This window comes from Mustela lutreola, chromosome 3 (assembly GCF_030435805.1).
Source record: "Mustela lutreola isolate mMusLut2 chromosome 3, mMusLut2.pri, whole genome shotgun sequence".
NCBI classification, from domain to species: domain Eukaryota; kingdom Metazoa; phylum Chordata; class Mammalia; order Carnivora; family Mustelidae; genus Mustela; species Mustela lutreola.
Window position 1 is genome coordinate 131,440,792 of NC_081292.1, and position 15,460 is coordinate 131,456,251.

At 36.0% G+C, this 15,460-nt stretch overlaps 1 protein-coding gene across 2 annotated transcripts in view; it reads right to left on the reverse strand.

Moving 5' to 3' along the window:
• Positions 1 to 4,942: 4,942 nt before the first annotated feature.
• Positions 4,943 to 15,460, reverse strand: part of ZNF804A (zinc finger protein 804A) — a 303,211-nt gene continuing 292,693 nt past the window's right edge. Inside the window, exons 2-3 of one of the 2 annotated variants that reach the window (XM_059166837.1) lie at positions 13,660 to 13,790; positions 4,943 to 11,446 (exon numbers count right to left, since the gene is read on the reverse strand). In XM_059166837.1, coding sequence (XP_059022820.1) covers positions 8,206 to 11,427 — 3,222 coding nt within the window. In that variant the 5' untranslated portion in view covers positions 11,428 to 11,446; positions 13,660 to 13,790 and the 3' untranslated portion in view covers positions 4,943 to 8,205. The remainder of the gene's footprint in view (positions 11,447 to 13,659; positions 13,791 to 15,460) is intronic. The other variant, XM_059166835.1, reaches the window with a different exon arrangement.

The window sequence follows — 15,460 nt, forward strand, 5'->3', positions numbered from 1 at the left end:
GTGTTATATTCCATAACCCTTCTTATTAAAATTGACTCTTTAGTTATCTACTTCCTTCTTTTGACTTTAAACTCAATGTTGAGTGGCTTTATTTCTTTCTCCATCTCTCCAGAGCTTTCAGGTCCTTGGAACATTTTAGATGTAAATGATTATAAGAGACAAGTTTGCCTAAATGAGGTGTTAAATTGAAAGGGTATCACAAAGAAGAGTGTAGTATAGTCATAGGCTGAAATTTTATTATTAGGCATAAATACTTAATTCCATCTTCTCATCACTGATCAAAACTGAGGACAAACAACCTTGGCTGAATATGTATTCAATTATTAACGAGAATAGTGTCATGGCAGTTTTCATGGAAGACCTAAGGAAGCGAGATTTATTGATGATGTAAAAAAGGAAGGCATCTTAAAATTCTCCAAACAGTTAGGAACTATGTTTTTCCATCTTAAACTACATGTACCTGAGAATATATCCCATTCCTCCTCTTGATAGTGACTGTGGAAAGACAGAGAGTAGCATCCTGTTAAGAAGACAACATCCAGGAATTCCAGACACAGACCATCATGTCATTCTTGGGAGGGTGTGTGTGTGTGTGTATTCCACAAAGGATGCCTAGAGAGACCAAAACATTTTCTGCAGACTCAGAATACCAATGCCATGAGCTCTGCACTCATGCGAAATTAGGAGTGGTTCCCAGATAGGAACAGTATGCCAGTACTCTCCCTAGATGCTAATGCTAACTGAATGATTTGGACTTCAAAAATGTATTATTTGCTGAAGCAGGAATGGCACTTAGTATCACTGAAAACAAGATAAAAATCTGAAGGTGAGAAAAATCTAGCACACCTGAGAGCAAGTGAACCCGCTTAGATACTCCTCTTGGAGAGAGAGAAGCATTGTCAGAGGGACCATGTCCAGAAGTTCCAGGCAGTTATTAGCATGCAGTACAATATGCACTGGTTCCCAGGGAAAAGGAAGCAAGCATACAGTACTATAAAGCAGCTTCTGGGGGAAATTGGAGGGAGGGAGATAAACCATGAGAGACTGTGGACTCTTGGAAACAAACTGAGGGTTTTAGAGGGGATGAAAGTGGGGGGTTCGGTGTCCCTGGTGGTGGGTATTATGGAGGGACATATTGCATGGAGCACTGGGTGTGGTGTGTAAACAATGAATTTTGGAACACTGAAAAAATTAAATTAAAAAAATTATAATACACACACACACACACAAATAAAAAATAAAGCAGCTTCCAAGCTTCCAAGTAACAACTCATGAGATTTAGAACAACAACAACAACAAAACACTTCCTATCACTAAGCTCTGAGCTCACAGTTTATGGGTGGATTTAATTTAAGTTTGTGTATAGAAGTACTATAATGTGTTATTTTTTCATGTAGAGAAAATTTTATTTTTTTATTCCACTTAAAACTCCATATTCAAAGCCATTTTTAAAAACATCCTTACTATTAGTAAACTCATTTTCCAGTCAAAATGCATAAGCTATTCTTGACATAGATGTGGACTCCAGCAACTTGACAATGTAACCATAATCAGCTTTAATAGCTACCTCCAGCTGTAGCTACGTTTACCAGGATACAAATGCATTTCTAGAGAGTCCCCTCTATGTTGTCATGTTTAGAAATTATGCATATGAGAAAAATAATGTATGTCTTGTGAATACTGGGAAAACATTCTGATTCTCAATTTCACAAATAAATCTTTGTTTAGCAATTCAAAAAGATACTGTCAAAATAGTGTTATATGTTAACACAGCAGAAAGGGAATCATATTGGCAATTCTTAGGCATACAAAATGCAGTTAAAGTTGCTAGTACCTAAAATGTATTTAAAATATTACATTATGTTTCACTTTACCTAAGAAACAGTGTAACTTCACAAAGGTCATAGTCAGAATAGTTGCATTTCAGGATGGAAAATAGAAATCTCATCTCAGCAGAACATACTTCTATCATTTCTATCATTTTGTTTCAAGAAAACTGTTCTGGGGATGGAAGCCTCTTAACAAAATCTATCACCAGTTTTAGTTTTATCAATTTAATGTGAGGATTAATGTCTTACAAACTTCCATAAGTTAAAAGAATAGCCACTTGTAAAATAATTTTGATTTAAAAAAAAACATTGAAAATGTAAGTAGACTAGTTAAAACTCAAAACATTAATCTGAAACCTAGTTTTCAAAAGTGTGTTGTAAATTTAATATAGGCTGCAACATTAAGGTACCTAAAATATTGGGTTTTTAGAAAATCCCTCTTCTTGAGTTTAAGATACGATGGCAATTTGTTAATAAGAAGCTAATGTGTAATATAAGTGAATGAACATTTAGAACTGACATAATCAACTTAGGTACAGAGGTTAGTTTCAATAAGTACAATTAGGAGATTACTTATAAATGTATTAAAGAATAAAATAGAATTTATATTTGATGAGGGAATTAAAATAGTCTTAGAGATAATCAATATAAAAACATGGAAACAATATTAAACAAAAATTATGATTAATTCCATGGAAATGTGATGGGATCTATATTTTAAAATCTAAAATTTATTTTAAATATTTTTAAAGATTTTATTTATTTATTTGAGAGTGAAAGTGAGAGAGAGAGCACGAGAAGGGGCAGGTCAGAGGGAAAAGGAGAAGTAGACTCTCCGAGAGCAGAGAGCCTGACACGGGCTCAATATGGGCAATCTGGGATGGATCGAGACCTGAGCAGAAGGCAGGTGCTTAACTGACCGAGCCACCCCAAATTTATTTTAAATAGTATGAAGATACTGAAGATATAGAGAAGATGCTCTATAAAAACAATGGAGAGAAATTTATAAAAAAATAAAATGTAGCAATTAAAACCAGAATAAAAAAAAATGGAAAATAATAGTAAGATATGTGAACAATGTATTCAAAATATTAGCACAAAATGATACAACAGGTAAAAAATATTAGATTAACTAAAAGTAAGATTTTAGGAGATGAGAAACAGAAGCAAAGTGTGTTACACTCTTTTTTTTTTTTTTGCCTGGAGCTTCCAGGTTCAAGCAGATTCTCAGCTCATGTTCTCAAGTACTCATGGCTGAGGGCAGGTGCTAGTCTACAAGATGCATTTATGAATAAATAAAAGGACCTCGCTCAAGGCATTCAGCTCAGTGAGCAATGGTGCCTTTGTGTGGAAACAAAACAAAACAAAAGTCTCTTCCTCTGTACCAATGCAGACAGTGCTGCATAGGGGAGGGGGACACAATCTATGGAGCTGGTGGGTGGTGGGCTAGATTTCAGGCATGTTCGACACCTCAGAACACATCGCACAGCTTTTTCCTGCTGCCTCTCATGCAGGATCGTCGGCCTCAGCTGATGATATAAGTAAGCCTTAAAGTTTTATCTAATTTTATTTGTGAGAGAAAATAAACAGTTTATTGGAAAGCATCCCTGGTGGCAACTTTCACTCCCAGGACAGTGGCTCAGCTAGGCAAATAAGCAGAGGGGAAAACAAGTAAAAAGAATGAGAAATGGAGACTGCCACACAGTGGGGAGAAAAGGGCATCAGTGAATATAAATTCAATCCATTTTGCTTGACTAATAATGAGATAGCAAACTGGATGGCTAAATATAGGATTTTGCAGGTTTGCTCTTTTTTTTTTTTTTTCTGGACTTGAATATCTGAATAATAGGACACTTTTATTCATTTATTTATCCCCCAAATCTAAGGTCTAATGTTTGATGACAAGTACTAAAAGAAAGGTGAAAGAAGAAAGACAGACAGACAGATAGATGATAGACATAGTGAAGTTTATGCCTTCCTCCTGGGGTGGGATAAGGGTTCGAGTCATACTTCGATTATTAAACATGGAGTTCTATTTTAAATGATTCATAGCTCCTTTTTATTTTTTTTTAAAGATTTTATTTATTTATTTGACAGAGAGAAATCACAAGTAGATGGAGAGGCAGGCAGAGAGAGAGAGAGGAGGAAGCAGGCTCCCTGCCAAGCAGAGAGCCCGATGCGGGACTCGATCCCAGGACCGTGAGATCATGACCTGAGCCGAAGGCAGCGGCTTAACCCACTGAGCCACCCAGGCGCCCCTTCATAGCTCCTTTTAAAGGAAGTTCTTCAGGCCCCTGGGTGGCTCATTGCCTTTGGCTCAGGTCATGATCCTGGAGTTCATAAGTCAGTCCCGCATCAGGCTTCCAGCTCCATGCTGAGTCTGCTTCTCCCTTTGACCTACTTCCCTTTCATGCTCTCTCTCTCTCTCTCAAATAAATCAATAAAATCTTTATTTACTTATTTTTTTAATAAATAAAATCTTTTAAAAAATAAAAAATAAAGGAAGTTCTTCATGCTAAATGGTGTCTTGAAGTTCTAGTTTTTGGAGAAAATTACATTTTCATTTAAATGGATTTTGGATCATTTTGGAGTAAAAATGGATAATAGTTCTGGAACTTTGTAATATAGTCTGCATGGGTTAATTACATTCTTTCTAACTAATTTTCCCCCTCTCTTAGAGCAAACTTTAACTGACGGTTTCTTATGAGCCACATGTTATATTGCCTCAAGGAGCTCTTAATCTAGGGAGTTTGACAAAAAAGGTAATATATTCAACCCAATGTTGATAAGAAAATTTGGATACAGCATGTTATGTGACACTAGAGGACAGAAAACTAATTTATCTGGGGAGAGAGGGAACCTGGGGAAGAAGTCCAAAAAGAGACTTCCACTCAGGTTGAGTGTGACACATTACCAGTTATCTGACTAAAGATAAGTATGGGGAGGAAGGCATTCAGGATAACAGAACATGATCACACAAAGTTAAAAATAATTGTAACTAAGTAAATTAAAATAGAATAGAGAGGAGGCCATCTCATTCACCATAGATTTTCCATGACATTCTTAAGACTCTGATGTATATATTGAGAATGGTTACAAATTTATAATACGTTTTAAAGTAGGGAAGTGTCATAAAAAGTTTGCATTTTTTTTAAAGGTTTTATTTATTTATTTGACACAGAGAGAGAGAGACAGAGATCACAAGCAGGCAGAGAGGCAGGCAGAGGCAGAGAGAGAAGCAGGCTCCCCACTGAGCAAGGAGCCCGATGCGGGGCTTGATCTCAGGACCCTGATCATGACCTGAGCTGAAGGCAGTGGCTTAACCCACTGAGCCACCCACGTGCCCCAAAAGTTTGCATTTTAAAATGTTTCCATGGCAACAGAGGGCAGGATGGATAGTAGGAACAGGAAATTGAGGAAAGACACATTAATTTATAACACCAAGTAAGCAACTCAGCTTATGGTCTACTAGGACTAGAACGATACAAAGTGTACAGGCAGGAAAAAATTGAGAGAGAAAAAAAGTAAGGAAATAGAGCCAAAATGGGTCATTGATTGATTTGATGTAGGCATGACACTCTGGCTTCTGATTTGAAAAAAAGGATTTTGAAAAAACACCTTTTTTTGTTTGTTTGTTTTTTGTTTTTTATAATGGCATTCTTAGAGTTTAGAAACACAAGACTATGGCCAGGTTTCAGTGGTATCTGTAATAAAGGATCTTGAGTTTGAGTTTTGAGTTCAAATACTTGGCAGATATTCAGATTGAGACATCCTGTGGACAGTCTGATATTGCTATTCAACTCATAAAAGAATTTGGAGATACAACTATATCTATATACCCAAATAGCTAGATACATATGAAAGAGAGAGATGGTAGTTGAAGTTAAGAATGAGTTCCCTTACTGTCATCAAATGTGAATCCGTTTCTTATTTGGCTACAGTTACTTTTCATGTTCAGATTTATTCTATATTCCAAATCATTCATCTCTACAATAACAAATACTATAGCAATGCTTGTAACTAGCAGATTGGAGATGGTGTGTAAGAGATAGTATTGGAATCATTTAAATTTCCCAACATAGAGAGGGTACAGTAATTTATTCCTAGATAGGAACTGGAATTTCAGCTTCAGAATTTATGAACAAGCCATCATCCAGGGCCCAAACCTACTGCCAGTGTATGCCTGTTCTCAAGCCCGACTCTTGCTACCATCAATATGCTCATGCCTAATGGTCCCCTGACCGCCTCATTGCATGTTGAGTCTACTCTGACTTAACCTGATTGCTTTGCTCATTGTTGATTTTCACTCCATCAGCTTGACTCACTTGATTCTGGGGTTGATGTTTTCAGAATAAATAACAAGGTTCTCATCATATATCCATTCTGAGTCCTCAATGTATAACAGATGTCCCAACTGTGTAAGCATCTCTGATCAAATATATCAAGTATTCAGATGAATTATGTAGAATCTGAATGATGTTGACATTCTTAACTCTTCTTCATTTCTTCTCCAGCCGTTGATATCCATGAGAACCAATTCATTTATCTGTCAAGTTGTTTTAATAGTTTTAACCGACAACTTACCTCCTCAAACTTTTCAGAAATCTCTGTCATCTAACTAATAATTTGACCATAAGCAAGCAAGTATATTCTGTTATGCGTAAGAGTTAAAGCATGCCTGACCATATCATTTAACAAAAAGAAATGGAGGAGAGCAACAGAATTTTGAAGAAAGAAATATAAGGAATGGTAACATGGAGAAAGAAAAATGGGAGGCACACACATGCAAATGATGTCTACAGTGAAACTGAGAAGGAAAAGATCAGAGAAAAAAGGACTTAAAGAATAAGAACAGGAGGTAAGAGATGAACATGTTGGGATGAGAGAAGATGACAAAAGAAGAAATTTTCCAAATTTAGTTCCCAATTTTAGAACATGTTTTCTCAGAACATTTGAAATGGAATTGCTTCCCTTACTATTTGTATCCTCCTTGGTCAATATAAAAAGGGCATATGCAGTCTCTCACAACCATTTTTCAGGAAAACATTGAAATCTATTATTATTATGGCAAATAATCAAGAAAGTAAACAACCTAGTGACATTCCTAGTTTTCCTATTGAATAATTCTATTCTTTAGTACATGTAGAAGCTCTTGAGTGAATGATCAGGCAGAGGTCGTTGAGAATAAAGCAGACTCTGGAAGGGTGATGGAAATTTTCTAACAGTTCCTGGGTGATTTGTAAATACGATACAAACATCTCTCTAGATTTGCAGAAGGAAGGGCTATTTATTTACTCTCCTTCCCATTTCCAGATTCTCAATTAAAGAGTATATCCGATACAGATTGTGTTTATGCCATTCTGCCCAAGATGTTATATATGGGGAGTGATTTATTAATTAAACCCATTCCTTAATCCATACCAATATCACTATATACATATATTTCCTGTATCAATTAAAAATAAACATAATACATTCGAGAATTCTGACATACAAAAACGTTGTAAGAATTCATATTGTTTATTTGCTATTTCTTGTCTACTAGTGCTGTTGCACAGTTCCTGAAAGAATACTAGGTACTTGCATATTTTTGAGTTATCCCCCCCTCAATACTAACATTACTTTAACATAATTTCCAGGGTTTATTATCTAAAGGGCCAGTTGTTCAAGAAATATAGTAAACTCTGAGTATAAGCAACATTAGAACAAACAGAAAAACAAATGGTCCTGTTATACTTATTCCAAAGGAAGGTATTACAGTTTAAGTATTGATAGAGCTCCAAAGGTAATTTGTTGAGCCTCTGAGACTCAGAGATGCCAATGTACAGAAGAAACAATGTAAATCCAAAACCTACTGTTACTATACATTCCCAGGACAGTGAAAACGAACTAAAACAAAGTTTGATTTACTTAAATACTTAACAAAAATTTATTGCAAGAGATATATTTCACTGAATTTACATTTTCAAGGAACATGGTACAAAACGTAGTGCCATCAGCTTTGTCTAAACATTAAATAGGTGCAAATACACAAAGGTTAAAAAAAAAACAAGGAGCATACTTTACAACATAAATTACAGTACTATAAATATATTTTATGTACATTATACATACTCTTAAGACACCATCTTAATATACAGCATATATTGTATTGGTTTGCAAACTATTCAGTGCCTTAATAATATTATATATCAGAAACTTAAGAATTTATTTGCATCATTACACTTACAGTAAATGATTTCATATCAATGAGGCCGTATTTTGGCTAGTTTATTTCCACCATTTAAGTAGGAAATTAATTATCCACTTAGATGAGCATTTATGCACATAGCAATCGTTTTCACACGAACATTTTCTCTCCCTCCTATGGCGATGACTAGAAGAGGGGCTGTAGTGGGATGACAGTAGGGTGTGGGGAAAGCAGAGAAGGAAAGAGGGCATGGGGTAAAGATGGGAAAGCCAGATGGCTAGGATGAAGAACCGAAGCTGGGATGATTGGCATCTGAGGAGGAGCAACAAAAGGTGGCTGGTTCCCAGGACAGAGCCGGGGTCCGACCGGTCCTACTGAGATCTGAGGTAAGGATGTTCTGGTGAGAGCCGGAGCTTGGGACAGAAACTGTTGGTGGGGCTGAAGCACTTTGAAGGTCCCCGCGGCCGCGGCGGCTGCGGCGGCGGCCGCGGCGGCCGCGTGTTGCTGCAGAACCGCGTGGTGGAGCGTGGTTACAGAGGTAGAACAGAAGGGCTGCTGCAGAGGCAGAGGCTGCAGAGGTGTGCTAGGGGGTGGGAGAGCCGCTGCGGGAAACGTAAATTTGACCTTGTTGGCCAGCATGTTGGGCGGGAGGATGTGCTGGTAGACCTCGCAGGGCAGATTTCGGAATTTCTCGTGGTTTTCTATTGGGATCAGAAGTGCCTGTTCCGGTAAAGCTAAGGGAGCCAGGATTTGCTCCGTGGTTACAAAGGTGTGACCGCTGACGTGTGCTTCCTTGAACGGTAAGGGCGGCTGTGTGTGAAGGATTCCCGAATTAAAACGCAGCCACTCCGCGGGCGCCTCGTTCATCTTTCCTTGCGGGAGGGCCTCCGCCAGTTCGTAATGGCACAGATGGGATTTCGGTTGTGGCTGCCTCAAGTTCCTTTCAGGGTGAGGCACCTTGAAAGGAATTGGCTTCTCCTGCATATTTATGTCCTCACTTCTTTCTTTGTGTTCCAGCAAGGCATTGTCCATTTCTTTTTTCGTTGGGGCGCTGGCTGCGTGGACAGATGTGGCGTGTTCGTGGGAAGTGTCTGCCGAGGCCCCAGAAGTGGTTTCCAGCGCTAAAGGCTCAGTCCCTCCACTGGCTTCAGGAGGAAGGGGGCTGCCCGGGTGCAAAATTTGCTCCTCTTCTCCTTGATCTGTTTGGTCTGAGTTCTTCCCAGGGTTCACACTGTCTTGTGGTTTTGTTTCCCCTTTTTGGTCTTGGCTTACTAACTCATCCTGGTGACCTAAGGAAGAATTACCTTTCCTGGGATAATCGGTGTTCTCTCTGAGTTCAAAAGCTTCCATTCCCGTATGGAATCGGCTTCTTTTTCTCCTCCGCTTCCTTTTAGGCCTACAGGGAGCAGAAGCCCGTGGTGGTCTCCAAAACTCCTCTGGTAAATAATTCTGTCGATTTAAGCTTTCATCTGAAGAATAAGAATATGAATGTTGTCTACGTTTTCGATGGAATCTTTCTGATTCGTTAATGAGAGAATTATAACCTCTTTTAACAGCCTGGTTCTGACTCAGGCAGCTCATGTCGTTTTGAAGAACTAGGCATCTGTGATCCTGACTGCAGCTGGACATTTTGGCTTTCCAACTACAGTAAGTTCTGGAGTAAGTTAAATTATGTTTCCCAGAATGTATCATTGTTGGATTGGGTTGTTCATTTAAAACAACCGAGTTCTTTGTACCGTGATTTTTAGAACTGATTGCATCATTACTATTATGTTCAGTGTTCTGGGTTTTACACATTTCTTCATTGTCACTTATGTATATGGATGATGATTTGGGCCTTTTATCAGGTAACTGATGTGAGTCCAATAATTGCTCTGCAGCTAGACAGTGCTTTTCTGAAATTGTTTCCAGTAGATTTTTCCTAGTTATATCAGTGTAACTATTTTCTGATTCCATTTTGAAGCTAATTTCTGATTCTTTGGTTTTCTCCCCATGGTGATGCTGACATAATTTTTTTCTTTTTTTCTTCCTTCTACTTTTATGGAACCAGTGTTCATGAGTATCTTTCAACCTTATTTTGTTATATTTCTCATCTGGAGTATCCTGTTTCATTTGATTTTTGGTAAAGTTGTGTTTTTTTGTTTTTCTGATCCTACAGGAAATATTTCTATTCCTTAGACCCATAGTCTCATTTTTTCCAGAATTACAGTTATTGAAGAGAGTATCATCAACCGGAGGAAGAGTGACTTGGGGGCATTCATTTCTGCTACCTCGAACATCATAATCAATGAGTCCTGCAACAGATGTGTTCTTGCATTCTGAAACTGGTCTCTTGCAAATGTCTTCTCCTTTCTGCTGAAAAGAAAGATCATTTAAGGGCAGCTTATTTTTATATAGATTGTTGTTTAATTTAGTGGCCTTGAAGTCAAAACAGAGAGGATTACAGCTATAGGAAATTGATGGTTGAGTAGTTGTATAAATCAACATTTCTGATGGCCACTGAAGGATTGTGGATCCATCTTTGTTAAGAACCGGTACAAAGGGCTCACATGGTCTTTTGGATAAATCTGGTTTTTTATGTAAGCTTATATTTTCCTCTTCAAAATTTGAAGGGGCCAACATCTCAGGGCCATAATTTTTATTTGCAACTTCAACTGTAGACTCATCATTGTTCTTAACAGCTTCTTCTGTGGTAGCTTGCAAAGATAAGCAATCATTAGCTAAGTCAAGAACTGTGGATTTATTTCCTAACAATTCAGAACTGTTATCACTCGTAGTTATGTCTTCATTAATAATAATATCTTCCAGTGGTATTTGATCAGCTAATGGGACTGAATTTTGGCAATTATCTGCATCAGAAGATAGAGGGATTTGAAACTGGCAAAATGAAGGTAATGAAAATGTATCTTTTTCACTAGAAACTTCTTTCATCTCTTGAGTTCGAGCAGTTTCTTTGTCAATGCACATTCCTTCTGGTGGAAGAAAAGAGTTAGCTTTCTCCTCAGAACTCAAAAGCACATCTGTTGGTGAAGATAGTTGAAGATGACAAGCACCAGGCACAAATCTACTTTTTCTGCTAAATCCTTTTTCCACAGAGGCATCATCATTGTATTCAGAGAAGGCTGCAGCTGAGGACTCCAGCTTCACGGAAGCTTTCTTTGGAAATGCAAAAGAAAAGCCAATTTTGTGTCTGTGGATTCCTTGGGCTTGATCCCCAAGTTGGTTATTTTTTGCTGTAATATTTGTACTTTCTGGATCTGCAGCAACAGCGGTAACATCTTTAGTATTCTCTTCACTATGAATCAAAGTATATTTGAAATCTTCCTGGTTATTAACTGCATCCACAACAACTCTTTGGGAAATTTCATTACAATTTTCTTTCACAGTAACAGTTGTTGACTTGAACATGGGACCACTTCCAGGAGCACTACAAAAAGAAAAGTATATATTAGATCGGACACTTTTGACAAAAAAATATCCAAACATTTATATTTTAGAAATGTCATTATAAGATTTCTTTTTCAAATTTTAAAATCTTTGTAAGAGAATTACTTTCATATAGCATAGGTCCCTTCCTTAGAGCTACAACTACATTTAGTTATTGTTACTATTTGGGATAACTTGGTCGTGCTGTGTTGAAGTTACTTTCACAGTCGTTAACAGCTGTGTCGAGGACACTCCTGTGCTCTCAACTCATGCTTCCTGATCAAGTTTCTTTAGACTCATGGTCTCTTCAGTGGTATTTTGGAGTATTGTAGAATTGCTAAAGTAAAATTATTTAAATTTGCCAATACTTAATATCATTAATACTATATGGAGAATATGAACAAAGGTTAAAAACTTATGACTTCAGAAGGGCTGGGGATTCAGTTCAATAATTCAATCCAGCCAGTATTTACTGAAGTCTACCCCAGGCCAAGGAGAATGTTGCAGTGCAAAACTAACTAAGAGATAATACTAACTTCAGAAATTTTTTTAGACTTGTTATTCTTAATATTTAAAAATTACCCTGAAGTTAAAAATAATATCATAATATATAGTAAGTATAGGACAAATGATTACTTAAGATATAATTTCTATTTGTCATTGCAGTACACCGTAAATAGTGGGTTCTTAATACAAAGAAGATACTATACTGTCTGGCAAATAAAAAAGGGGCTACCTGAATATCATCTTTACTGAAACAGAATCACGGTGTGCAGAATTTTCCATTCTATTAAAGTTAGTTTCTTAAAAGTTATAAATGCCCCATAATTTTTTTAGCTGAATATTTTCTTTACCTAATCTTTAACACAATGGGCTGTTTCACTACCATATTTGATATTAAGAAAAAATACTGTTTTATACTTTGCACATCTTTAGAGGCCCCAAATTAAAGGGAAAAGTGTGTGTGTGTGTGTACCATGAAATATGTACTATTGTTGAAGAAAGTAATTTAGATAAGAAGTTTTGCTTATTTTTTTCTTTTTTTAAAAGTTTTTATTCATTTATTTGAGAGAGAGAGAGAGCACAAGCAAGACAGCACAAGCAGGGGACAACAGAGGGAGAGGGAGAAGGAGAAGCAGGCTCCCCACTGAACAGGGAGCCCAATGCAAGCCTGTATCTCAGGACCTGGGATCATGACCTGAGCTGAAAGCAGTTGCTTAACCATCTGAGCCACCCGGGGGCCCCAGTTTTGCTTCTTTTTGTGCATATCTTACTATCAACTCTAGTTTTCTCAATGTATTAGAATTTTACATCTACATTGGAATGCTACTTTAGGACTTTAAAGTGCATAGGCCCTATGATTCTCTATAACATTAACTTGCACTTGTATAATTTTTCACTTATTACCACAGAGAGTAAAAATAAATGATTGGTATGATTGAATAGCAGTTGTGTTTGTTTTTAAGTTTCCCAGAGGATTCAAAATACATTTAAATTTTGATTTTTCCAAACTTGACATCCCAAAGAATGTTATGATATGGCAATATATTCTCTATCACTTGTCTTGGGATAGGTGGAGAAAACACTCTAAAAAGCTATCTCCTTTTTATAACAGTTTCTTGGCCTGAATTATAAATTCTGAATTGTAACACTATAGCTGTTCACTGTTAGAAACAGGTCAAAGTAACAGAGTTTTGAACTTCTAACAGTTGTAACTTTATTCACAGTGAAATTAATTTTGACTTGACTCTGAATTTTATAAGGTCTTCCTAACTTTTATTTATTTTTTTTTTTGTAGAAGATACTTTCAAATAAAAGTTCCCCAAATTTTCATTTTAAAAAAATTTTTCCTCTTAAAACTCCTTTTTGAACAAGGTCATGAGATGGTGCTCTGTTCTCTTCTTCAATCAAGTATTTAGAATTTCCAGTAAGAAACAGAATGGTTTTCAGCTAAGTGCAAATATCAGAGTAACATGAAATTATTTTTTTTTAAAAGTAAAATTATAGGAATTTTTTTTTATTGAAATGTGCAATAAACAGTTGTTTGCATAAAATTCAAATGACTGTCTACAGCTCACAGGAAGTCATGAAAATGTGACTATCTTATTCTGGGAACAGAAATAAATAGGATTGTGCCCTTTATTCCTATGTCCTTTTTTTTTTTTTTTTGGTCATTATGCTTTAAGAAAACTTAAGATTTCATAGCACACTCACCACACAGTTTCCTTTCTTAGCTCGGCCAGCTTGTGCAGGCGTTGGAGTGCTTTTTCCTGTTTTCTTTCATCTTTCCTGGATTTAGATGCTACATTTCGAGCAAATTCCCTTTGTTTCAGTTCTTTGAGCCTCTATTAAGAAATATGGAAATGATTAGTGGTATTTGGCTCTATGGCAATGTTAAAACTATTATTATTATTCTTGGAATTTTCCAGTACATTATCTTTGACCTCATCTAAGGAAAATACATTTGTGCCAATTCACTTCTAGTAAAAATATTTTTTGTATCTTTGGCTTGTGAAAATGCCAAAGAATGTTATTACATTATATTAAGGATATAGCTAAGCCTTAGCTAAATTGAAATTGAAAACTTTCATCTCTGCTTACTGATTTTTCTGCCAAGATTCTGTGCCTAATTCACGTGGAAGTGTTGGAGCCTTGTAAACTCCTAATTTTCAAACAAATTTAATTAGCTTGTATGTTTCAATTATATATCATAAAATTCATCATTTTGATATGCTGCATATTAGAAAGGTATCTGGCCCTTTTCACATTTTCTAAGAAGAATAAATGTTTTATGTTAATCAATAAGGCATATAAACTCTATTTATGCAATTTAAAACAATCTCTCCTTTCAAACATCAGCACATTCCCCAAGTAATTCAAGATCTGGGAAGAAAAGTGATAGTGATTTTTAGAAATTCTTTTTACACTGGGCATATTTTTCATTTGTAATAAAGGAGTTCATTTTGGGGAGGTTAAAAGCATTTTGGCCAGAAAAAGAGAATGTCAACTTGAATAGAATTGATAAATAGACATGTTTGTGGCATGATTTAAGAGACACCATAGTGGTCCCATGCCTCAAATATTTTCACTATAGTCTTCCAGAGATAGAGTATATAGTTATTAAAAATAATTAAAGTAATATTATTTTTCTCATGAAGACTTATGGTGTTATGCATTTGTGATATGTCAGAGTCTTTGAGTAGGACTCTAAGATAATAAAGCATACACAAATTACATTTTTATGAAGTGATTGAATAAAGTCTTAATAAATGTCTTATACATATACACTGGTATATGCCAGGGGCTTAAAACAATGCCTGGTATATAAAATGCCTGATTAATAAATAAGTGTTGGTTTATATGTGAATCACTTAGATCCTCCAAATTGGGAAATTTCTGGCCTCTAAAAAAGTTAGTCATACTGATGAAATAATGTCAGACCCCTGGTGATCTTTAATTATATCTACTTAATTTCACTTACACAGAACCATAGCTTAAGCTTCAAGTAATTTCTAATATTTGAACTAATCGGATTTATATAAGGTGTGTATATATGTATATACATAAGATTATTCCAGATTAAAGAATAATTATTTTAAAATACTATAGAATATTGATCATGAAAAAAATCTAGAATTTGAGTATAATAGGGCAAAAATGTTTTAACTCTAAATTTTAGGTATTCATAATCTTGGTCAGCTCCATTTCCTAAAACTTTGAAGTCATAGCAAGCAAGACTTATTCAAAGATAATTATTGAGCACTAGCTCTGTTAAATAGCTGTTAAATGGCTGGGATTTAAGAAAAATATTAAACAAAATGTCTTTATCTTTATATGGTTTGTGTCCATGTGTCTGTGAGTGTGTAAGTATATGTGAGTATTTGTGTATATGTGTTTTTTGGAAATAAAAGAACAAATACAGGAAGAGATAACAGCAGTCATTGATTTAGGTATTTTTACTGTGCAATGTAAGGACAGAAGAGGGGTGCCCAAAAAATCCCAAGAAGGTTACCTG